The sequence below is a fragment of the Ixodes scapularis genome, unplaced genomic scaffold (genome assembly GCF_016920785.2).
Source record: "Ixodes scapularis isolate PalLabHiFi unplaced genomic scaffold, ASM1692078v2 PGA_scaffold5__190_contigs__length_132052651, whole genome shotgun sequence".
Lineage (NCBI taxonomy): Eukaryota > Metazoa > Arthropoda > Arachnida > Ixodida > Ixodidae > Ixodes > Ixodes scapularis.
The window spans coordinates 102722021-102747591 of record NW_024609880.1 but is presented as its reverse complement, the minus strand read 5'-3'; the positions used below and the strand labels follow the sequence as shown (position 1 = coordinate 102747591).

Genomic DNA, 25571 nt, shown 5'->3' with positions numbered 1-25571 from the left:
TCTTCTTTTTTTTTCAGGCAAAAAGTTAGAAAAAAACTTTCAGCCTTTCCACTCTAGTGAAGAAGGAAGACCGGCGGAGCTGTACAATGGAAAGTAATGGCCGGCCGCAAGTCGGCAAGCCAGAGTGGAAAGGCTGCCGCCATCTATGAGCGACGGCGGCAACCAGATCCGGGGCTTGCCGCCGTCGCTCATAGATGGCGGTAGCTGCCCAAAGTGCTGTGTCGACATTTTTTTTTTTTTTTTTTTTTTTGCGGGGGACACGATTTTGGGGAGCTAGGAAATAACAGTTTTGCTGCAATAACCGATACCTTCCAAGATTAAATATTTCTATTACTTCAAGTTCAGTCCATCGCGCACAAGTGAATGGACAGTTCCACACCAGCGATCTACCTTGATGTAGGCCAGGTAGCTCCCACACTGTTGTGATGTTCCCGTCCTGATCGATAGTTTCGCCGCAGGCCGAGTCCGAAAACAATGTGGCCAGTAGAAGAGACGCTGTTGCCAACACACAGACACGTCCAGTGGCACCTCCCACCATCCGGATACCAAGGCCTTTCGAAGCAGGCCACTCATGGCCCATCGAAATTCCTGCAATTAAGAAATGTGTGCCTGTGATTGGACGGCCAGGTTTCATCATGAAATCTGCTACTTCTGACTGACCTAAATATTTTAAGTATCACCGAGCCCTACTTACAAGGTTGCAATACGAGCTCGATGCGTGACAACTTCCATGTTCGCAGTCGCCCCGCTGGCCTGCCACTCAGAATCCAAAGTCTTAATATGTCTTGCCATGGTAAAAAAGCGTGCAGCATAAAAAGTCTCTCTCTCTCTCTCTCTCTCTTTGACTCTCTCTTTCTCTATTCTTTGATTTGTGTCTTCGGCGTTCGTTTCAGAATGTAACGACTAAATCAATAATAGTTACAACGTACAAAAATATCTGACCAGGCCATACCCAAGAGGTACTAAAGTATCGGGAGGATGGAAATGGGGCTCTCATATCGTTTTATATTTTCCGCTTCAGGACGATCGCTGCAGGAGCATGTTTCGGCCTGGAAACCGGTACCATGTCTGCGAAACTGACCCACTAAACTGCACCGGCGACGCTGTATTCATTCCAGTGATCACCGCCGCTGTCGTGAGAAACCCATACCAAAAAAAAAAATACAAACAAACTGGGACAAAGAAAGAAGCACATAGGACGAGGCGCAACTTGCAACTGAACTTTACTCAAGGAAACATATAAACAAGGGAGTAGGTAATGTGCCATAGCAAGATGGGCTTGGCTGACACAATTACTCTACCAGTGCTGCCCGGGCACTATACCCTAGTGTGGTTGCAGGGACAGGACCTGTTTCCACTCAAGGTTGGCCCTTGCCGCCTAAGAAGGTGAAAAAGGAAGGAAGAGAGTGTAGAAGAAAAGTGAAAGCCGTTTACAACTCCCTGTAACGCCGAATTGGAGCGCAGCTCTTGAGGAGGAGGAGGGAAGGGTAGTAGGGCCACGTGTTCTCGGGGGGGGGGGGGGGGGGTCACGTGACGTCGGGGTGGGGGTCACGTGACATAGGGGAAAGGATCACGTGACCCCCTCCAAGGTCACGTGACCTCGGGAGGGTGTCACGTGATCTCGGGAGGGGGGTCACGTGACTTCCCAGGTCACGTGGCCTAAATTTCCCCGCTACATTTAGCGGGGAAATTTTTCCGCTAGATTTAGCGGGGAAATTTTTTCCGCTAGATTTAGTGGGGAAATGTTTCCGCTAGATTTAGCGGGGAAATGTTTCCGCTAGATTTAGCGGGGAAATTTTTCCGCTAGATTTAGCGGGGAAATTTTTCCGCTAGATTTAGCGGGGAATTATTCCGCTAGATTTAGCGGGAAAATTTTTCCGCTAGATTTAGCGGAGAAATTTACCCATAATGCACCGCGCGGTTACGCCGACGGCGACGGCGACGCCGCTCAAGCCGGAAACGGGCGCCTAAGAGCTGCGCTCTAAAAAAAAACCTGCTCGTATTCGTTAGAAAAAGGTCCATCTAGCCACTGCCATAGGCTGCAGATGACAGCTATCGCTAAACAATCGCAATGCAACTGCTCACATTTGCTGCCGTCAGTAAAGTCCGCCCCCACCCCACACCGCTCAAATTCTGCGAACTAATCCAATCACACATCCCCTCATGAGATTCGGTGTGGGTCAAAAATTTAGATACCAGCCTTACTTTCTCCTTGCCGGTCCCCACGGCTGCAATAGCAGAACACGCTTGAAAGCGAAAGCAAGTTACTCGTTTTCCAGATCGTTGACAGCGCGCGGCCTTGCGATCTCAAGTACGATAGCAGCGCCTGAATTCTCGACTGCATCAGATTAGAGTCAGCTAATCTGGCGAGACGAGACTAGGTGGAGCGCAAGGTCGTCTGCCTCTTTTGCAGGGGTTATTGTGACATCAAAACGCCGAGCTCTGATTGACTCTGATCGAAGGATAATAGGCAGCTCCCAAAGCAAGCTGCCTTGAGGTCTGCCTACTATCCTTTTATCAGAGTCAAATCACGTTTTGGCGTTCTAACGCAACCACATCCCCTGCAAAAGAAGCAGACGAACTTGCGCTCCGCATACTTCACTTTAATGCGTTAGTGTTAGAACATTCGTTTTGACGAAAACCCGGCGGTGTCTTTCGTTTGTGAGCGCCGGGGAGAGAGGGAGAAAGAGGGGGAGAGGGCGACGCCTGCGACGCTCCCATTGGCCCGAATCGCTGACGTCAGCAGACGTCAACCTCTCCCTTTCTGCCCGGCGCTGACAAAATGACAGACACCGCCGGGCTTTCGTCTAAACGAGTCCCTTCGTTTTCGGCAGTCACGCGCACAACCGGCGCAGAGTTATAGCGAGTTCGTTTCACACGCACTGGCACCGTTCGAGTTCTCTCCCAGAATGCATCGCACTCACAGAGTGTTGCACGGAAAACTGGACTCAAACGAACTCGCCAAATGCACCGAGTGCAGAAGACTGACGCTGCCGCCATCTATGTTGTAGAAAAGGTACCGACTTCAAACCGAAACTAGCGCCTTTCTGTTCGGAGTGATGCGTGGGAATGCGAGAACGCAGTCGGCTACCAACGTTTATCTACAAACGTTGGTCGCTGCAACCTGTAGTTTATAGTTGCAATGACTTCAAGCAGCTAGGCTGCTGTAGAGATAATTACAGACGGCGTAAATTTCGGGAACCAGCTGTCTACAAAGCAGCTGGTTGCGATCTTTCAATTCTTATAACCGTTTACACTGAAGAAAACTGATGATGCTGTCCGAGCAGAAGCTTGATCCGTTTGAGCTTGGTATTATTCGTGAACCACTGAAAGGGTACGGCTTAAGACTATCCTGTTGGAATATCCAGTAAAACTGGGACTTTCGATTTGGATCGTCAGGATTAGATATTAGCCTTGGCGAGGGCGTCGAGAATGAGAGCTTTCTCGAACAAAATACGACGGGGTAAGTTAGCTGACGTAGGTAAATGTTAAACATGATGATGTTGCCCAATCCTCGGATAAAGTCTCCATCTTTAGCTTTCTCTGATGCTCATTGGGCAGTCAGAGGTTTCTGCTGGGGGAGTTTTGTCGAAAAATGTTAAATTTTTCACCCGCACACGGATGGTGATAGACATCTCGGGGGCCGCTGTTGCGTTTGTTCTGAGCATTTCTTTACACACTGGTATATTTCAGCGTTTGTGCGGCAACAGAGCGATTTAAAACCTGCAAATAAATCACGGGTTGTCAATTGCTTCCTTCGGGAAATAGCAGACGCTCACAATTCAAGCTCGCGTTTGATTTCATGGCCCGCGGGACGCGATATCTATGAGAAAATCTACTTTTTTTCCCGTTCGGTTCCGCGACACATCGTAGCAGACGAACCCTCGTCGTCTGCTCCCGCTCCTCGCCGGCTCGACCGGAGCGAGGCATGACGGGATTGCATTTTGGCGCACTCCCGATTTTCTCGGTGCAGCGAGTGCATGCACGCGTGGGGTGTCAGCGCTGAAACGAACTCGGAGAGTGCAACCACTCGTGGAGTGCCGGTCGAAACGAACCCGTTCCACGCTGCGAGTGGGCACGCGTGGGCACGAGTGCCGTGAAACGAACTCGCTATTAGAGAGGCGGAGGCGCCGTGCAATACCTCTTAGATAGCAAAGCCGTAATCAGAAAAAGGCTACGTTGGACACACATTGGAAACGAGCGTTGCGTCGGCGTTCAGCTTTGAGTCAAGTTTGAGCCGAACGTTGACGTAATCATCGTGTCCAGTCTGTGTCCAGCATTAGTCTTCTCTGACGAGGCCATTTCACTCAGCCCTACGGCTTTGTTATCTAGGAGATGTTGCGCCGCGGCGTGGTGGAGGACGGGTGTCCTCAGTTGCCGCTCTGCCGTCGCCGGTTGTTCTTCGCTCTGGGTTTTCTTAGTAGCAGTGCGTGGGCTGTGATGTGCGTAGTTAAAGCAATGGAGTTGGGTTGAGAAAACGTCTTTATTTAATGCCAATGCGGTTACCTCCACGAGTGATATGGATGCGGTTCCTTCCACGAGTGGTATGGATGCGGTTCTTTTCACTAGTGATACGGATCACCGTATCTAAGGGCGTCGACGTACTCTGACAAGCAGAGCACAGAAAGGGTGCGAAAAACAATTACATTAGGTTCCATCGGTGGATTCTTGGGAAATTCGTTAAGATGAACCTTGGAAAACGCTGACACTGATCCCGTAACAAGGTCAAAAAGAGGTAGCAAAAAGACAGACAAAGTCAAAAAAGAAAAGTGAAAAAGTCGGCGTTAGCGTTTCCCAAAAAAGAGCGTGTGTGGCGTTTCATAAGGGTCATGCTAACGCATTGCTTAACAATGCACCGATGGATCTTCCTGTAATTTTAAGACCGACCGCAGCCAACGCTACGATCCTCGGGAGCCAATCAAGCAGAGCCAGAAGTGCGTCATCATAGCGCTTGTTGTCTTTGTGAATAAGCTATCACCCGCTAAACCTATCGCGCGCACAGAAAAAAAAAACTAAAAAACGAGCAGGATCGCAGCGTGCTGTTTAGATTAGTCGGGGATGGCGAACGCACAAAGACGACGAGCGCCGTGACGATTCACTCTTGGCGCTGCTTGATCGGCTCTCAAAGAACCCAGGAGGTTCTTTGTTCCCTCCCCTCCCCTCCTCCTCCTCCTCCCCCTCCCTCCCTCCCTTCCCTTCCCTTCTTCCCCCCCCCCCCCCCCCCCCCCCCCCCATTACCACCACCACCCGCCAGTTGCGCTCTGGATGAGTTTCGTGCCGGCACGCTTTCGTGTTATCACTACTGCGTGATGCACTTAAAAAAAACCAGGTCAGCGGTTGTACTGCACTGGCTAAGTTTCTCATCTATTGGCGACGTGAGCGAACGAAAGCGTCGCTGTGGTCGGCCTACCACAATTGGCCGAATGCTGTCTATGACGTCAGCAAAGGATTTCTCATCGACGGAAATAAGAGGAATGTAAGAACTTCAATTTTGACGGTGTTGGCAATGTTGCTTTGAGAGCGCAATGATCTCAAGCTTCCACCATGCCCATTACAAACACCATCGAATTTGTTGTTCACAAGGTAATGACGTCACGAAAGGTAACCGAACGAGGGCGCCACCGAAACATCTCGCTGCTAATAGCTAAGAGGCCGGGCTACCGTTGAGGCGTACCAATATCAAGGCTGTATAAACATACAAAGCAAGACAACTTTTTCTTTTTTTTTTTTTTGGAGGGTCAATAATGGTGGTGAAAATGTTTGAGCATTAAACGATTGCAGCGAGAGGATAAGACATACACACGAAGCTGCGATGATGGTGGGAAAGCAGCTTGAACATTAAACGATCACACAGAGACAGGCGATTAAACGACTACACAGAGACGAAGCATTTTTTTTTTATTTTGCAGGAATCTCCTCTTCCCCCTCATATAACATTTTGTCATGGGCGGGCCCCCCCCTCCCCTCTCTTCCCTTCCCCCTCCCTCCACCCTCCCTTCCCCTCCTCCCCCTCCCCCTCCCCCCCCCCCCCCGAAACAAAATCCTAGCAACGTGCCTGATTGACGTCAATGATTGCGTCGTAAACCATTAATAAAATAAAGTGTTTACTCAAAATTTCAGTTTTCGTATTTAAAGTGAGCTGCGTCGCGAGTCTTATGACGAATGCTATCACAATTCATAGACAACCAACAATAGCAGTTTCTGCAGCCAATTGTTAACCTCAACTTGCGGTATGAGTGTGGTTAGATGTGCATCGTTAAAACACACAGCTTCAACAGCCACAACCTTATCAATACAACTGCAAAATATAAAGGCCACACAATGTTTCTTATTATTATTTTTCGCTACAGACGCTTACGTTTTCAGAGCAACGTATGTTAAACTGAAACCTGAGGTCCAGTGCGGAAGAGTGTGATGTCAGAGCGTATAGTTACCGGGAATTCTTTCACTCCCCAACACCGCGCGTTCGAACTTCGAAATTGATCATAGGCGATTTGCCAAAGGGTCATGCAACATGAAAAAATAACGTTTCTGATGTTCTTTCCAAATGCTTTTTTTTTTTTTAATTAATGAACACTTGGCAAATCATATAGTTGCTTTTTACCTTACATCCGCGGAAACATTTTCAACTTTGTAGCACATGCTGCTGGAGCACATGTACTCCAGCAGCCGTGTTTGTTCAGCAATGTTGTATTTGTGTTTTATCTTTTTCCCCCGGTACCTGTACATATATGCCACCAAGGTTTGCGCAGTTCTACGAAAGACAACCCTGCGTCTCCTTAGAAAACTGACGCCTTGTTTTCAGTTTATTTAATCTATTTTATGACGGCGATATACAGGGTATATGTGTTTACTCCTAAAACAATGGAACAGAAGGACTTTTTTCATTGAAGAACTAATTTAACTGGATAACGCTTGTCGACCACTTTGGACGACAGGGTACGATCGTAACGTGATGATTAGTGAACTGATTAACATTCTAGAATTTTTTTTTAGCCGGCACATGCTAGATAAAGATTTCTAGCCGGTCGTCAAAAAATGTGATAGCACTTGATGATTCTTTTGCAGCTTTCTCAAATATATTTATAAAATTTGATTGGTCTATATATTCTGTGGCGAATTTAGGCTCTCAAGGGCTTGCCATCTGTACCCACAGTAAGACGAAAAACCACTTCATGGTGTTTCCGAACGTTATTAGAGCGTAAAATAAATTGTATAAATAAACCAATAAACTGAGTCCAATGAAACATTTCACAAAGGTTTCTTTAGCTAGCATTATTTATTATGACGAAAATAATCCCTGGAGAAGGGGAACAAGAGGGACAAAGGACAAACATAAATCTCCAAACACAGCTAGGTGACTGGTGAGCGACCGAAAAAATCCGTTTAGCTCGCTTGTACCTTTGCATTATAATTATAACATTTATTATACTCAAATTTAACGAGTGTAGGTTTTAGACAAAAAATCTTGAGCCTAAACTTTTTTTTTCTGTGCACAGGGAGGAAAATGTTAAAAAAATAAAAACATCTGGTTGACACTGCTACTCAAAGACACAAGCTCAGATCTGCCAGAGCCGTATATGCGGAGAGTTGGGCTGTTCATTGGGAAGTAAGGAGGAAAGTCAGGAGACGTCATTGGCTGAAAGCGGGCTGGGCGTGTTCCAGGGCGTCTTCACAAATTCGAATGTGGCCAACCAGAAGCCGGAAATAACACCCGGGCGGTGGTCGCGAGAAACTAAATTAATAGGCGCGTCGGGGTAACTCTCGGTGACCGAAAATATGGTGCAAATGATGTTTCAATCACGGTCATCCAAAATCATGGTGGAAGAGCGCGACTAGCGGAACGATCGACATAATCCGTACGCCAGGCGTCGAGGGCCGGGAATCTGCGTCCGAACGGTCACACTCTGTCCGAGCAAAACAGAGTTGAGCGGCACATTTGTTTCTTACGTCCTTCTGGATGATCATAATCGAAACATCACGTGCACCGTGCACCCTATTTTCAACCATGAAGGGTTACTACATTTCACTCTTACGCGCTGGTTAAAACCATAAACCTATTATTAAAACTGTTTCTTCCTACCACCGCTAGGGAATTCTTTTCGGCGTCTGGTTGGTCAAGAGAGCATGTCAAGCCCTCTTCCTGCGTCTGGTGCACCCTTTGCCTCTGCCCGCGCCTTCCATTGACCAAACTCTCTCTATAAACGGCTCTGGGATCTGCTGGATCTGTTTTTGGGTGTTCAATCATCTCAAAGAAGCTTTCACCTTTCTGCTTTGTGCCGTGTGTGAGTAGCAGAGTTGACCATACGGTTTTCAGCGTTTTCCTTCCTGCGCATAAGAAAGAACTAAATTTTTTAGGCTTAAATCTGTTTCCTGAAGCCTATTGACTGCAGTGATGCGATTTAATTAATGAATAAATGGTCCGCCTAAAGACGACTCTTTGAAGCGTTTCATTGCACCTAGTTCCTTGGTTTATTTATACGATTTTTTTACGCTCTCCAATAGCATTCGAAAACGGCTTTAAAGACCGACGACCAGTTCGAGCTTTCCACTTTTCTCCCGCTTCCTCCTCTCCCCCCTTCTACCCCGTCCACCGTCGCCTGTTTCCTCCTCCCCCAGGGTGAGGAGGATCTTCTGCCTTGCAGAATCTCGTGTATGGTCGTTGGCCTTTAAAGCTCGAGAGCGCGGCCACACGAGAGCGCGTGCCGTTAGAGCGCGCGACGCGAGAGGGCGCGACGAATGGTAGTTAATACATGTAACAATTGTTTTTCAGGGATTGGTCGATTTAGCAAGCACCTTCGACCAGTTGTGTGAAAATTATTCTGCCAGGAATCCGACTTATTAAACAATAAATTATAATTAATTTCTTGCGGAATAATTTAAGGAACGTGCTTTATTTGTACGTGTGTGCAGATGTTAGAATCTGTAGCAGAACCTAAAAGCAGCCCAGTGAGAATTCCGATATGACCAAATTTGGCTTTCACGTAACCAGACTACAGAGATGATGCGATAGCGCCACCCAAGGAAAGAAAAAAGGAACACAGCTTTCGCAAAACTTATAGACATGGAGCGTACCTGCTTCGCGTGCTCTCTGCACCCTGCTAGCGAGTTTGGCAGTCAGAGAATTTGAGAACGCAACGACTAACAATCAGTGGGCCCGTAGTCATCAGATCGCAGACAACTGTGCATTGAGCGTTCCATAAGCTCCTGACTGATCAAGAATAGACTATATAGAATAATAGGATGATGCAACCGCGAGCCTTTCACCTCGCGCAGCCACGAACACTTGCTTACCTTTCACAACAAGGTGGCTGCGAGCAAATCACCGAAACACATAGCCTAGAGAACGAACTAATGCAGTTTCACTTCTAAAAAATTAATGGTATAGTAGCACTCAGTCTCTTGTGTACCCCGTGTACCCAGTCAAATATAACTTTTTCTCTTTTTTTTTTTACTGTTAGATTTTCTTAAATGTGCCTATAGCATAGAAACGGGGAGAAATAGGGGGACTACATTCGGCATGTATAAACTATTAATCGAGGTAAAATTTCATATAGGACCGTATTCTTCTGTACCCAAGAAAGAAAAGTCAACTGCTTTATGCAGAAAAAAAATATATATATGTAACCTCTTTTGGTCAGGCCTGGGGCTAATGCGCCGAGAAACTGAGGGAGACGAGGAGGCGAGAGCGCACGAGGGCAGTGTCGAGCTCTGGTTCAAAGGATTAGTGAAAAGACCTAAAGCTCTCTTTCTCTCCACTGCACTCGTCGTGTCCGTTCAAGCGCGAAAGTCGAACGTAACACGCCGGCATTCTAACTCCTTCGACGAATGCATGCAGTGGAGACCAAGGCAGCTATAGCTTTAGGTCTACCCACTAAACATCCCAACCGGAGCTCGGCGTTCAGACGTCCCCGCATGCTCTCGTCTCCTCCTTTTCCTCCTTTATCACTCACTCACTCTGACTCACTCTCACTCTCTCACTCTCAATCTCGCTCACTCTCGCCCGCCCGCCCGGCCGCTCACTCACTCACTCACTTTCTCGGCCCATAAGCTTCGTGCACGTAAACACAAAATCTGCCGGATTTGGCGGGAAACACGTCGCCCGCCAAATCTAGCAGACGGCGAGGATCACGGGGTGGTGGCACCGTGTGAAATACCCGCTTTAAGTTAATGTCAATCAGTTTTTATTGCTTGCAAAAGAAAGATCTATAGAGACAGTTCTGCCAAAGCCATATTGGAATTGACTTACGGCGCCTAGCAGTTATTAAAATGGACATTGAGCAAGACGCGTAATGTAAGAATCGTTGCACTTTCGTGTGTCACTAAAGGCCTGAGGAATTCGACCCCAAGAATGCATATTACGTTCATAAACATTACAGCTCACCAAGCCGCTTACAAGACCGCCGAACTGGCTGTCATGTAGCAAATCTACAAACGCGCAGTGAATGCAAACCAACACTGTCACAGAAAAAAAAAAATTGAGGCTCCACGTCGACTTTTGCGAAGCGACGCAGGTGTTCAAGCACCTGCCGGGAACGGGACAATGGCATCTATATACACTGATTAATGCTAGCTTGGTGCTGAGCAAGACTATGACTCCTACAACACAAAAAAAAACTTAATTTTTAAATGATCATGGTACCGATCGAGAGTTTCCATGTAATGAACGACGCTCTAAACAAAGTTTCAGTTGTGTGTGTGTGTGTGTGTGTGCGTGTGTGTGTGTGTGTGCGCGCGTGCGTGCGTGCGTGCGTGAGTACGTGCGTGCGTGCGTGAGTTCGTGCGTGCGTGCGTGCGTGCGTGCGTGCGTGCGTGCGTGCGTTAATGACGCGACGTCATATTATATAAGGTCATAATCTTCCTGCTACATTTAGCGAGAAAATTTCGCCGCTAAATCTAGCAGGTAATCCGTGACGTCATAATTTTGCCACTAGATTTCAGCGGAAAACTTTATTCTCTAAATTTAGCGGGGAGTCTGTGACGTCTTACAGCATGACGTCACAATGTTCTCGTTTGATTGAGCGGTACGATTTTCCATCTCAACTTAGCAACAAATCCGTGACGTCATATTATATGACGTCACAATCTTCCTGCTAAATTTAGTGTGAAATTTTCCTTCGCTGATTGAGCGGGTAATTGCTCCGTTCATTTTAGCGAGAATTCAGTGTCACGTGATATCATGGCGTCATGTGACTATCCATGAACACCTTTTGCTACGACGTCTCATGTACACGGCAGTGTAACTGTATGACACCCAGTGCAGCTTCACGGTCGTCGCCGAAGCTCAGTTTGAAGGTACACGCAGCAAAAAACATGTATATATATATTTTTTTTTAGAACATTAACGCGCTGTAGTTTCTTCTCGCAAAGCGTACGACTTCTCGCATTGCTCGTGCCGCTGCTTTCGAGCGTCATTTATCGCGCAGGGATCTCTTTGCCAGCAGCACAGTCAGGCATATATTTCCATATGTTTAAGACGAAGCCGTAGGTCATCTCAGCGGGCGTTAGGAACGCATATACTTAACGCGTACTCCGTTTTATACAGAGAAATCTCAAGCGCCCCAGGGTTTACTGTGCTATTGTTTTGTTTTGTTTCGGTGCGTTTTACGCGTATATGCTTTCCTCGTATACCCACATAGGAGGACTGGCCAAGCGTCACACGAGGAAAACTATGTATCCGGGTGAAGAGGTTGCAGAAAACATAACGCCTACTCGTGCCCATAAAGCCGATGTCACACTCTGCTAATACACCGTACAAAAGACAGTCCTGCATGCACATTCGAACGCGAGCCACCGCGAGAAATCCGTGCTTCGAGAAGGCCTGATGGCAACGAGTTCAGGGAGAAAACTTGGCCACGCGGCATTCGAACCACGGATACAGCGGTGACTTGCGGTTGCAGATTGTCTTTTGCCTTAAATGTCTTGCACAATGACGGTTCTGTCACGTTGTTCATACAAAAACTGCCTGCAGACATGGAAATAAACATGCTTTCGAACACGCTTGAAGCGGGTCCGCAGTTAACTTGGCCGTCATGTCTCCGGCGAAACGCCATGTCTTTTGTGTGTGCATGTACGAGCAATGTAACTGCGGCTTAAAAGATGGCGATCGGAGAGGTGTGTGTTTCTCTGTATACCAGTAACTTCAGTGACGATACGCCGTGTGACTGACGGCAGAAGAGCGTCTTCCAAAGGCGGATCCTAAACTCCGTTTTATTTTATTTTTTGGGGGGAGGGGGGGGGGGGCGATGTATGTATATATCTATATATATAGAAAGAGAGATAGAGAGAGAGAGAGAAACAAACAAAACAGACGAGACGACTGTGCACCTCTTTCAACTGTTCTTTTTTTTTTTTTTTTTTTTTACAGAAAGGGATTGACGCTTGTTCGGACCGGTTTCAGGTCGACGCGCATTTTATAAAAAAATACAAAATTAAAGGAATGTCGCCGCTTGTCTATATATATATATTTTTTTTTTTATATATATACTATTGTTGCTATTTCTTTGTGCCCTAGAAGCTGGTGCCTCTGCGTTCGTCAGTACTGCTCTCGAAACATGAGATACTTTCCATCGTCCTTACTAGATGAATTATTTTTTTTGCCCACTTTAGTTCATCGCCGCAGGTACATATATACATATAGAACCACTGAATAATGTACGCTTCGGAGCAACGACACTTCGTGCTTAAAATCATGATTACCAGTTATTTGAAGCTTAATCTGAAATCGCAAAAAGCGTTTTTTCGAGATAAAAACGGCATCGCACGAGCTTCCTAACTTCCGCATCGAAAGCCCAGCAGGAGGTCGCATCTTCCAATCGTTGCACAAGGCACCAAAATGGCGGCTCCTGCAAGATATTTAGGGAACGGAGTGTCGGCACTCTAGGCCTCGGTTATATTTGGTGGCTCTAGGTATTCACGTTCGCGTACTTTCGTCGATACATCACGCAGTAAATCTCTATTTAGAACACTCATTCGATCATCAACACCTGTGAAAGAGTATACCATCTACAAATAGTGCGGAACATGTCTTGACCATATTCTTTTCGGCTATAGCTGAATAATCCGAGCTAATCGCCATTTGTAAATAAGCTAGGTTTTTCTTTTTATGTTACTTGGACGTGTTCTTTCGCCTAAACTGAAAGGAACGGAGATATCACGTGGACCAAAAGGAGATTATTAAAAAATACAAAGAGCTCGCTCTTTAATATCTGCATTTTTAAACTTGGTTTATCGGCCTTTCGATAAGCTCGTGCATTGCAAAAGTGCTATCCAATCCTCACGCCGATAATACGATGAAGCTCACCCTCAACCTCAAGTAATCTGCTCACAATAGCTGGGAAGCCCCAAAGTACGCCTCACTCGTTGTCACATCGAGGTGAAAGGGAAGTTTTGCGCATTATTGATGCGCAGTGCGAAATAGTTCTTACAAGATTTGGTTGTCGAAAGAAGAAACGATCCTTTTAAAGTACACTCTAAGAAATGCCTGCCAGCAAACTTACCCGAAAAACACTCAAAGAGCCAATCTCTGCGATCTACGAAATCAGCTCAGCGGATGATGAAGCGGAACATCCGTTTAGACCTAAAAATGAAGTCTGCGCTGTGGTATTACGCAATGCAAAGCAGCATGCTTGCATTGCATAATGCCAGCGCGCAGACTTAGTTTTGAGGTCTAAACAAATGCTCCGCCTCCTCATTCGCTGAGCTGATTTCGTAGATCGCATAGGTTGGCTCTTCGAGGGTTTTGCGAATAAGTAGACGCGCAGGGCATTTCTTAGAGTGTATGAAACCTGTACGTCTTGATAAGATAACGTGAAGCTAATCTAAGATGCATCCAGATATGTCTCGATTCAACGCATGAAGGGTGAATTAGGTAACGTTCCGCATGGAAACGTACTTTTTTTACTGCGGCTCTTGAGGGATAGCAAGGCCGTGATGTTGGGTATTCTGCATCACCTACCGGAGGCCAGTGCTAGGCGCTCATTAGACTCGAATCCGAGCCGAACGCTCACTCAGTACTCGTGACCAATGTGTGTCCCACGCTGGCCTCCGATAAGTGACGTGGAGGAGTAGGGCCTTAATACATCTATAGTCGGCGAAAGGTTAATCCTGCGGGAGGCGTTGAACAAAGACTGTAACCATTGAATGACATCATTCAAAGAGCGCTCCGATGACCACCAGAGAAGAGGGGAAGAAGGAGCTCCCTTCTTATCAGGATCCTCTTTTGTGCCTCCCGGATCTGCGCAGACGTCGCTATAGACATTTTCCACAGGGGCGCCGCCATTTTGAATTGTCGTCACTTCCAGTATGGGCGACGACAAAATAGTTAAACGTTTCAACCTGTAAACAGTAAAAAAATAGAAGGAAGCCAGAACGAGAATGAGTGACGGTTAGGCTTATATCCTAAATGTCTTCTATCGGCGTGGCGACGGCAAAGTAATGTTTTCGCCCATACTGGAAGTGACGACAATCCAAGATGGCGGCGCCCTTGTGGAAAAGGTCTATACTCTTCCCCAGAAGATTATAGAAGATTAACCCGTCGCTCAAAATCCATACGAAAGCAGCTTCCCTCTCCTCCTCTTACATGGTAGTCAAAAGTATGCAATATGACGTCAGTGCAACCCCTGGATACCTGCCCGAGGAAACCGAGGGCACGAAAAGTAATCCTTTTTCTCTGGTGCGAACAAAAAAACTTCGAGAGTCGCGTCATCGCAGTACACTTTGGGTATTGACCTTTCGAGAGCATACATTGGATCTGCATGTGCCGAGGATACATTCCGACGACGTGTCCCAATAGACTCTCGAGGCACTTGTACGGGGTGCAGGGGAGGACACGGTGCGTTCACGACCATGCGGCTGAGCTTTGTAATAGCGATGATGATATAACAGAACGTGACAGCAATCTATGCGGAGCGCAAGTTCGTCTGCCTCTTTTGCGGGGGTTGCGGTGACATCAGCACGTCGAGCTCTGATTGGCCCTGATGGAAGGATTGTGGATAGACCTGAAAGCAAGCTGCCATGAGGTCTACCCATTATCCTGCAATCAGAGTCAATCAAAGCTCGGCGATTTGACGCCACCGCAACCACTGCGCAAGAAGCAGAAGACGAACTTGTGCTCCGTATGTGAACATTGCTTCGGCCGAACCGGGCATACCTAGAGTTCTCTCTACGGAAGCCAGAGTTGCGCGGTAATCCCCATAGCGCCGTCTTTCCTGCACGGCATGTTGATCCTGGTTCTCGCGTCTCTGAATTCGGGGAATAGCGGCGCCGCGGTCAAAAGCAGGGAAACGTACGCCGGGGCGCGTGCAACGTCTACTTTCCTGCACGGCATTCGATCCTGCTCCTCACGTGATCGGGTCTCCGTCGAATAGCGGCGCGGCGGCACGTGAAAAAAAAAACGCGCAACTCTGGCTCCTGTAGGGAGCCAATCCGGGAACTCTGGGCATACCGAAGATCAGTATGCGTCATAGATCGAGGACGGCAAACATGTGCACCTTTATGTCATATTGTTTTCTGTGTCTGCTCTGTTGTTGTTTGTAGTCTGATCGTTTTGGTGGGTCAAACAATCGTTTGTTTTGAAAAGGGCGTATTTCCCCTTTTAATGTTTGGCTCCATGATACCGCTTGAACCGTAAAATACAAATGCCTTTATGAACCGATTGTTTAGCCGCAGTAAGGAACGTCAGTAAATACCAATGAAAAGCAACCCCGGAAAAGATCTTTAGCTGCTTTCCAACGTCGAGATCGTTTTGTCAAGTCTTCTTACGCTCCCGTTACTTTTACTTGAACGACGATCCATAGTTCCTGGTTGAACTAGGAAGCCTTCATGTGCGCACATGAAGGCACCCTAGGTTGAACGTGTTGCCCCGAGTGTTACTGTAGTAAACATGGTGATGATCCACCAATAGATACAGTCTCTAAACTCTGCGTCAATGCTCTCACGAAATATTGCAAAATAAAGAGGCACTCCATGTATGGACCTTGGGGATGATTTCGTATGTCCCTAAGGAACAACAAACAAAAGTGAGCTAGGAGTTACAGCTAACCGGCTTCTGTATCGTTTCTCCTGCTTCACTGTTAGAGGCAATGCAGCCAACAACAACAAAAAATTTGCAAATGTGTAATATGTATAGGTAAAAAAAATACAATGATAGTGTCGGCCAAAAAAAAAAAAGGCAATCAGCTCAAAAGCATTACGAAGCAGGGACATCCGGTTGCTTCTCTACCGGAAAATGAAGCCAGCGAAGTTATTCGCCCGTAAGTACGCATCGCAACAAAAAAAAATTGCGGCGGTAGTGAATTCGATTTATATGATGTATGAAGCCAAATGACAGTGGAGAGAAAAATGCTAGGGAAGTTTCAGCTATCCTCTCTTGAAAATTTAGCGCGCGTGTTCCTCCCCTGCCTGGTATATTTGCTCGGAGTGACGGCTCCACCCTATATGCACGCGGCAAGCTGTTTGCTTTATTCTGACAGCGTAGGAAGTTGGATCATCTTTACGGCTTTGAGGAAAAATTCACCGCTCGACGCCTCTCACATTTCTCGACTTTGGTGAAACGAGCCCGATCAGTACCCTACATTTTTAAGTGTACGAGCTCTGGTTCGATGGCCAACGTGCGAATTAAGGTACCGGGAATGGGAATAGTGTTCAGTAGGTTATGGGGAATGACCATGGGCGTACCAACCGGGGGGGCAAGGGGGGCACTTGCCCCCCCAGTTCTCAGAGTGGGGGGGCAAGGCATGCGTTTTGCCCCCCCTGAAACGGCCGCCACTGGGCAGAACAGACACAGGCCGGCGGCGCCCAAGGAATACCAAGGGCACTGCCCCCCGACCCGCGCGGGCATATTTTTAACGCGCTGGGACTGGGAATTACTCTTCCCACCTTTTGGTCAGATGAAAGGCACCTTTGAGATAAGGACTAAATAAAGATAAGTTTTAAATACTCACTCGAAATAACACTGCTGTTTCTTTTAAATTTTAGAGTTGATGTTATCGGTTCCAGCGGACGAAGTAAGTTTTAGTTTATCAATCAATGTCATAATACCGACGGAGTTAACGTTAATAGGATGCATGCGCTCGTAAAGCTCTTCAGGGAGAGTGGGGACGGAGTCCAAGCACTCGTTAGTAAACACTGATGAAAAATATTCGTTAAACACAGAACTATCATGGTCGACGTTGCACATCCGACCATTCCTAACTCTCCCCATCTTCCTAAACGTCCGTGTGTGTCCGAACACCAGAAACCGGAATTTTAAAGGTTAAAAACGGCACGTTGCGAATATGAAACGCGCACTTTCATGCAAAGCTGACGTCAAGTGACTCAAATCGAAAAACATGCATATTTACAATATTGTTATCTCTTCTGGTGAAGGCTCAGCAACCGTTGCATCTGTTTTCGCGCACGAAACGGCGACTACCAGAGAAAGTAAGAACGCAGTGATTGCCTTTATTTTAACAATGTAAACACACTTGCAGGCGTGCGCTGATGAAGCCTCAAAATCAAAGCTCTCGTAGTGTGATTCGTGACTGTGCCGGCTACTACCCAACCTCGTTGTCACGCCACTTTCTGGAAGCATACACCAAAATTACAAGTAAACACACAAAAGCGACATCGATACAATTATCTTCTAGAATATCACCTTATTTAGTCATAACTCTTTCAATAGGCACTACAAGTTGTATTTATTTTAAGAAGAAGAAGCAAAATTTTTTTCGTGAGGAAAAACAAAATATCAATGTTAAGTCTGGTAACGTAATTTTGCCGAATCATTGCCAAATCTTTAGAAAAGTTGGACAAAAGTTGCGCCGAATTTTCGATTTGGGGGGGGGGGGAGAGGGTCTGGTTTGCCCCCCCACTCAAAAACAAGTTGGTACGCCACTGGGAATGACAGAAGTCGATAAGAGATTCGCGAAGGAATTACCTAGACAGTTTCTTTTCTTCCTTCCTGCGAAGACTACGGTCCCCGTGAGCCAATCAGCGCTTCGGGAGTAGACACGTGACTCTACTCTGTCTCGCTAGTTGTTCGTGGTGTTGTCGAAGCCACGGGCGGAAGAAAGCGAAAAGTCGCTTTTGTACGCATTTCGAATGACGGGCTAATCTTCAGGGGCAGAAAACCGACTTCTGGGACACACAGAAGGTGGTCCTGCGTGAGACGGGAGCTTTTTTTCTTACCCTATTGTTTAACTGCTTGGGTTACGCTCTCGTAAATGTACCTTTAATAATGATTGTCACGCGCTTCGCCTCTGTTGTTCTGATTGGCTGGAAATTAAGGGCCATAGTGTTCGCTCTTTGCCAAGTGACAATGGAACAGAAAAAAAAAAAGAGAAGAAGAATAAAAACGACCAGTCAAGGTACATTTTTTTTAACAGAGCAACGACGTTTAACGTTAACAAAGCGCGACGACAGAAACAAAGAGAAGAAAAGAAAGAAAAGAAATTAATTTCCAGGAGGATAGAACTACTGTCAGCTGAGGAAACAGGGCTCTAACATATCTTGTCATGACTGACCAACAAGATGTAAGCAACAAACCAAGCTGAGAAAACAGAAAGAAATCGTATTCACTATGTCCATTCAGGCCGTCACAACTACTATTGGCAAAAGCAGAAGCTCATTTCCAACGGCCTGAATTGACATGCACGGTTGCTGGGTACCTCTTTGTTTGCTCAGAGTTGACAATACTTTCCCCTTTCCTGTCAATTCACTCTCTTCCCCAATTTTCTCTCCTTTTTTTCTCTCCTTCAACATCTGGGCCGGATTCCAGTCGATGAGCTTTTCTTCGAAAAGTAACTGCTGTTTCTCGTTGAAAAGGATGCGCGTGTCGTCCGGTTTGTCCTGTGTGTTTATCCTTCCTTCGTAACTAGACTCTTCATTTTATAGTAGTTGCGATATGAAATCTACAAGTTTCACAACTTGTAATTTCTTACCAGTTTCCGACTTATTTCACGCCTATATAATTAAGAAAAAACATGCAGAAAAAAGGGAGAAATGAGATGCAGACAGAAGTTGGGCCAGAGAAAGTCAGTCAATGAATGGCCCCAGAAACAAGTGTTTGCCAAAAAAAAGGATCGGTAAGCCTATTTTTAAGCATAAAAAGGCGACTAAAAATTCAAAACGAATTCTCGTGTCATCGGTAAAGCCCCCAAAACATTGTGAAAAACTATCCGAAAATCTCACTAAGTTCGCGACATGAGAAAATATTCTTACTCCATTCTTTAAAAAACAAAAAAAAAAGGAATTTCGCAAATATATGTTGTTGTTTTTAACAAAATTATATTTCCCGTTTACGTGCAGTAAATACATTTTCAAGTCCTCCGAATTTTGCGCAACTAACAAAACACGTGCCCGAAAAAGGAAAAAAAAAAAGACTCAAAGATCAGACGAAAATTGCAACATGCGAAAATCGTTCCACGTTCTTTTTGAAAAACGAGCCAGACGAGACAGCTAAAATCGCTAAAATGTGCCTGAGATTTGCCTACGGTAACCCGTAAATACTTGTTTAGAAAGGGTCAGAAGTATTTTCGCACGTTTCCATTTCCGTCCAACTTTCAGCTCGATTTTTTTTTCTTTTTTAAGATGTTTTAAACGAGATTTTTCTTGGCCTTTTTTTATATTTAAAAAAAAGCAAGAAAAAAAAAAAAGAAACACCTTCCAGCAATTGCAGGTCTTTAAATTGTAGTCCTAATTTGGCATCGAACAGGATGTGAAGCAACAGGCTCTGGCACGACATTCTTTTCCAGAGCATTCCATTTCCGCATCGCAGAATATATATATATATAAAAAAAAGAGAGCGATATGGTATCGTATCGGGATAGTATCTGAAGATAACCGCGACTGCACTTGCGAACAATAAAGGCTGGAGCTATAGTGTTCGAAACGACCGAATCTAAAGACGAACAGAAATCGGAACACGCGCTACGTGTTTCACCCGATTTTCCAAAGAAAACGAACCCCTCCATGAAATTCGTCGCCCGGAAGTCGCAATGAATACTTGTGCCCTTATGTGCGATTTCAGCGTGGTAAATTATCATGTGTGGTATATAGTTGTCATTCCAAAACTGGCAGAGTAATTTTCAATATCCGTCCGATTTTCGTTCCGATTTTCCCTTTTAGGTTCGATTTTCGGTATCAATATACACTTTGTTGGTGTGTTTGCGTTTACGGCGTGGTAAATTCTTCGGTGTAGCTGGTTTTTATTCAAAAACTAGTGAAGCAAGTTCCAATTTCCGTTTTATTTTCGTGTTTTCTACACGTGTTTCGGTTTTTTCTTAGTCGCTTCCGTCAACCGTGTAGACTACGCCTGATAGCAGGATACCGTAACCCCCTTTTCTTTCCACCAGAGCACTTGAAACTCGACGAAGCCTCGTGAGATAGCAAGCCGTCCAAGGCAAGCAGAAATCTGCGCACGCACAGATTTGGGTGAAAAGGTCGCCAAAGAAGCTAAAGGCAAAGAGAATATCACAGATGTATGCCTCTGCACAAACTCCTACAATCAGCAATTTTTTGTTGTTTTTTGTTTTGACTGTTTCAAAATGAAAAGGAGCACTCACAGCCCGTTACCGCACTGTGTATTTAAATATTCGTCTCCCGAAGAGCCCGCAATGCTCACCTCACTGCCACTGCCCCCCCCCCCCTTTTCCCTTCAGGAAATGTATTAGAGAAGCCTAGCACAAGGTGCCGTCATCGAGCCACCGTTGTTGGGATCTTACGCTTTTTACTGTTAACTCTAAAAACGACAGAGTTTCTTCGTTGCAACATTAACGCTGCATAGAGGTTCTGCCAACGCCCCGGCCAGCAGACACCGTAATCCAGGTGATGATACCCGGGTTTATAAAAGAGCAGAACCTGACACGCGAGTTTACCACTGCAGCAGGCGATCAAAACACCGAAACGTATCAATACAGTGTACGCGTTAAAAAACGCTTCTTCAGAATAGTTATCACAGGAGAAAAATAAACAAAGCAGAATAACAAGCACACGGCAAAGCACACAGAGCACCGTACATGCAACGCGCGTTGCCATGCGTTGAAATATGCGAATACAGAAAGAAAAACGCCACACGGCTCCGGTCTGACTCCTTACCTGACAGGCCTGAGGTGGCCGACCCCCAGCTGCTGCGCTGCTGAGAGCCCGTAGCGGACGGTGGCGGCGTTGAGGGCCTTATCTGCCCCCGAGCGATCGTCGTCGCCGCTTCCTTCCCGTCAGAAACCGCGGACGACGTTTTTTATCCAACAACGAACGCGTTCTCGTTGAAAGCACTACGGCGACACAAAACCGAACACCGCTCCTCTTGCACCCGAGAATCCGCCAAACTCGGCGAACGCGAATATAACAAAATATAGAGAACGACAGATGAAACGAGAGTCCGTAGGTGAGGGTGAGGACAGATAGAGAGGGGGTGGAGGAAAGTGTAGGGGAGGAGATAAAAGTCTGGAGCCCGGCCAACGCAACAGCTGGCTCGCTGTCGCTCCACGCGCTCTCGAGAACGTATACACGGCCGGCCGTTCGGGCTGGAAAAAAAGCCTCCCACAGCACGGAAAGCTCGTCTATTCCGCATCGAGCACAGTTGATGAGTAGCTATCGTGTTCAGGAAAACGCCACCCCGCTTCAACGAAAAGCATCTCGCACGACGTCTATAGATATACGTGCAGTGCAGCTTGCACAGATTTGATAGTGACGAGAGGGACATTTAAAGGGCCGCCCACACTAGCGAGAAAACGCGCGTGGCACGCCGATCGCGGGAAGTAACAAAAAGTCGCCGTAGCACAGTCAGCGCCACGAGCGCGTGCAGACACACGCCCTTTATCTTCCCGCTCAACCGATTATGCGGAACGCGTTTTCAACGCGATCGGCGCGCCGCGCGCGTTTTCTCGCTAGTGTGTCACACTGCTCATACATCATACAAAAGACAGTAAGCAAACACGCACGAGTCACCGCAATATCCGCGGTTCGAATACCGCCTGCCAAGTTGCTCCTTGAACTCATCGCCATGCGGCACTCGAAGCACGAATCTCTTGGTGACCTGCGTTCGTATCTGTTTGCAAACTGTCTTTTCTAAAGTGCCGATTGTTGGGCAAGTTGGTATGGTGCGTTAGAAAACATGATCGCGCTTCTGTCTTCAAGCGCAATCATGTTTCCTAATGTCTTTTGTATGATGAAAAAGCAGTGTATGTGTGAACCCATGGCTTTAGGTTCGTGGCTGTAGAGTGAAGAACGAACCTTCACTGCGCTGTTGCTCTGCTGTGCGGTATATCAGGCACTGCGCATCCGTCCACAGCTCAGTGACTCACCATTTTTCGCCCGGCTGATAAGCGATGCAAAGGTCTGTATAGACCTTTCCAGCGCTTATCACCCGGGCGAAAAATGCTGAGTCACTGAGCTGTGGACGCATGCGCAGTGTCTGATATGCAGCACAGCAGAGTAACAGCGCATGCTCAGAAGGCGTTCCACAGCCCAGCGGACAAAGACGGCAGCCCGCTGAAGGCGATCTTTGCAAAGGTCTATACTGTTAAACATTTCACGCCAGAAGAGATGGGGAAAGGGGCTCTATCTCTCAAACTCGAATTACAACATGGTGTACGCTCGGAAGAGGTTCAGCTTTTATTTGAATTGCAGCTTTTATATGAACGATGAAAGCGCCCAAAGACAACGGACCAAAAAATAGAGAAAGACGAGCAGACCGAGCGCTGATTTGCAACAAGCGGCGTAGCCAAGGGAGGGGGGGTGGGGAGGGGGGTCTTACATGGTTTTCAGCATCCCCCCCCCCCCCTTCTCCCCAAGCCGACCCTAACACCAACTCATGTTTACAAACAAACCGGAGCGCCCGGAGCGGCCCTAGCGGACGCCACCGGCACCGCGCATGCGCGATGGGGGTGTGGGCAAGAAGCTCGCCGTCGCCCATAAACAAACCATTGAAATGCGATGTTGTCGGCGTCGGTGTGAGTCCCTGCGCTTTTTTTGGCGTTGGAATTGTTGATTCTACGTCCTCCTAACGATGTCTGACTATTTGAGCGGCGTCAGCGAAATTAACGAGGCTCGTTACACCGCAAAAGTTCGCGTGAACAATCTGACATGCGGCGATTCATTCCGCGTGGACGCCGCAGAATGTACGCTAAAGCCTGAGTCACATGATGAGATTTCGCTCGCCATTTTCAGTAGTGACGTCGCTCGGACTGCAAAAGTGTGAACCGTAGCTGAGATGGTCGACGCCGACTGAAAATCGCAAGCAGAATCTAACCAAGTGAATCGGGCATAACAAGTCGGTGATGGCCACTGGTAACAATGATCAACAACTCCTTGTATCTACTGTTTACGTCGAGCCTGCTTACTAACCTTCAAACTTAAGTCTTTTGAGGCCCGCACTTACTTCTTATCGCAAGTACCGGGCCCACGTTTGGTCTACGGGGCGGTGCCCTCTAAAAGAGCAGACGACAGTTCGAACAATCAGGCGACAGTTTGAACTTGAAGACGCACTGAACGTAGTCCGCAGGTGGTCCGTACAACTTTACGGTTTTCCAGCGTTCATTTTGGAACAAAACAAATAAATCTGATGGCCAGAAGTATCTGTGAATTCAACCCAAAATGCTTCCCGCCCAAGCAATCGTGGTCCGACGGCGTCTGGTTTTCCCTTTTCACGGCACATATCCACGTTTTCGGACGACCCGAGCGCATGAAAACTGACCTTCAAACCTTTCTAGACCATTTTAGTGCAGCCCCAGTCGCAGCATTTTGACAAGAAGGCAGGTTTTTGTCTGGTTCCTTTCAAACCAATGCAGGAATACACGTCTCACATGGGCACTTCCGCCCACAGCCCCGGACCGGAAGTGCGTCCGACGCGCCACCACCGCGCCGTGACGTAACAGAGATGAGTTCATGCATTTTGAATCCCTTTAACACCCTCTCCCCCCTCTCGCACCCGAAGTCATGAACATCATAGCTGTCGTCTACCGTGTGCAAACCTCCCAGAAAGTAAGCGACGAGATCGAGACAACCGTTTGTTCCACGCTCTTTTAATATAGCGTCTGCCACCCGAACCCTTCTCTCTCACTTGACTCACTTCGCTCTCTTCTTCCAGACACTCGACACGACAACAACCCCCCCCCCCCCCCCCTCAAAAAAAAAAAAAAAAAAATTTTTTAGACGCCATTGCTTTCAACTGAAAGCTGCAATGAAAACAACAGAAAATCCGCGAACAAGCATGCGCTTCAAACGACTCGACCATGGGAGTTTTGACACAAGTGCTCTCCTGACATGTAAAACGCCCTGGAATTTCCCTTGCCCTCTGATTCCTACGTTATGTGAAAATTGCTCGCTCCATCTTCAAACTTCAGCGCGCGTCCGCATCTATCACAGTGCACAGCTAAATAACCGAAATTGACAATCTTACGGCCGATACGTGTTCTCTTATTAAAAAGTTTTAGCAGATCGTTTTTTTTTGTTTTTTTTTTGCTTTGATAACAATGCTTTTTCTCCCTTCCGGCGGCCTTGTGTGTGCATTGTATCGTTATCGGGTGTCGTTATCGGAGTGAAAAAACGATCTGCTAAAACTCTCTATTAACCTACCATTAATGCACCGACCTGGCTGATGTTAGTGTCGGGAGTGGCCGTAAATCGAGAACGAAATCAACGTTTTAATAAAGCTCAAGAAAAAAAAAACTTAGTGTAGGTGTGAATGTTGCTTCTTTCATTGTTAATGTAACGTCTCCTTCATTGTTGACGTCATGTCCCGTTGTTAGACCAACTCAACTCCCTGACGTCACGCCACAGCGGTGGCGCTGCTGTCGGTGTTGCGCATGTGCAGACGCTTCACTCCTCCCGAATTTGGTTTCTGCGCACGCGCAGTTCCCACACCTGGTGTCGGCACAGTGGGCTTGTTTGTAAACAATGTGTCGCTGTATAGGAATACCCCGCTATAGTACAGATAACATTTTCGACGGTGAACCATAGGTAACCATAGGTAACCATAACCATACACGCCTTTTTGTCTCGTCATTATCGCCGATTTTGGAGAAAACGGAGGCGTATATTCGCGGCGAGAACAACGCTAGGGGGCGCCATTGAGCAGCGCGCGAATGCCACTTGGTACCCGGAATGTGAGGATGGCGTGTTTGTTTACATAGAGGGCGCCATAGCGGTACTGGCGGTAAGGACCTTAACTGGCGGTACGGCGTGAACGCTTGCTTGCTTTTGGACACGCAGCGGTGGTTCGTTAATGTTCTGTCGCCAGTGATACAACATACGCGATTGAAAAAGGTGTAAGTTTCGATTCATATCTAAGAAAAAAAAAATCACAAGGTCTCCTATGCTATTCTATAGAGTTATTACAATAAACGCTAGAGGCTCAGCTGACGCTAGTGTATATGGGACTTCCGGTTGCAAATTGAAGCAGACAGCATGCAGTCTACTTTGCCAGTCTTCCTGTGTATTCCTATGAAAAAACGCGCGTGAATTTTGTCTCGTCGCCGGAATATAACATGAGCAACTTTTGTTATTTTGGTTGTACCAGGTAGTATGTGCCTTTATTAATATTGTGAAAGTGTAATTGCTTTAGTTACAGCGTTTTTCCTTTACCACTGAAC

The 25571-nt window shown here is 46.8% G+C and overlaps 1 protein-coding gene across 2 annotated transcripts in view; it reads right to left on the bottom strand.

Moving 5' to 3' along the window:
* LOC8032243 (sodium/potassium/calcium exchanger 5) overlaps positions 1-21530 on the bottom strand; it is a 55438-nt gene extending 33908 nt beyond the window's left edge. For both annotated transcript variants that reach the window (XM_029975560.4, XM_029975561.4), the window contains exons 1-2: positions 21076-21530; positions 391-588 (exon numbers count right to left, since the gene is read on the bottom strand). In XM_029975560.4, coding sequence (XP_029831420.2) covers positions 391-580 — 190 coding nt within the window. In that variant the 5' untranslated portion in view covers positions 581-588; positions 21076-21530. The remainder of the gene's footprint in view (positions 1-390; positions 589-21075) is intronic.
* Between the last annotated feature and the right edge of the window lie 4041 nt (positions 21531-25571).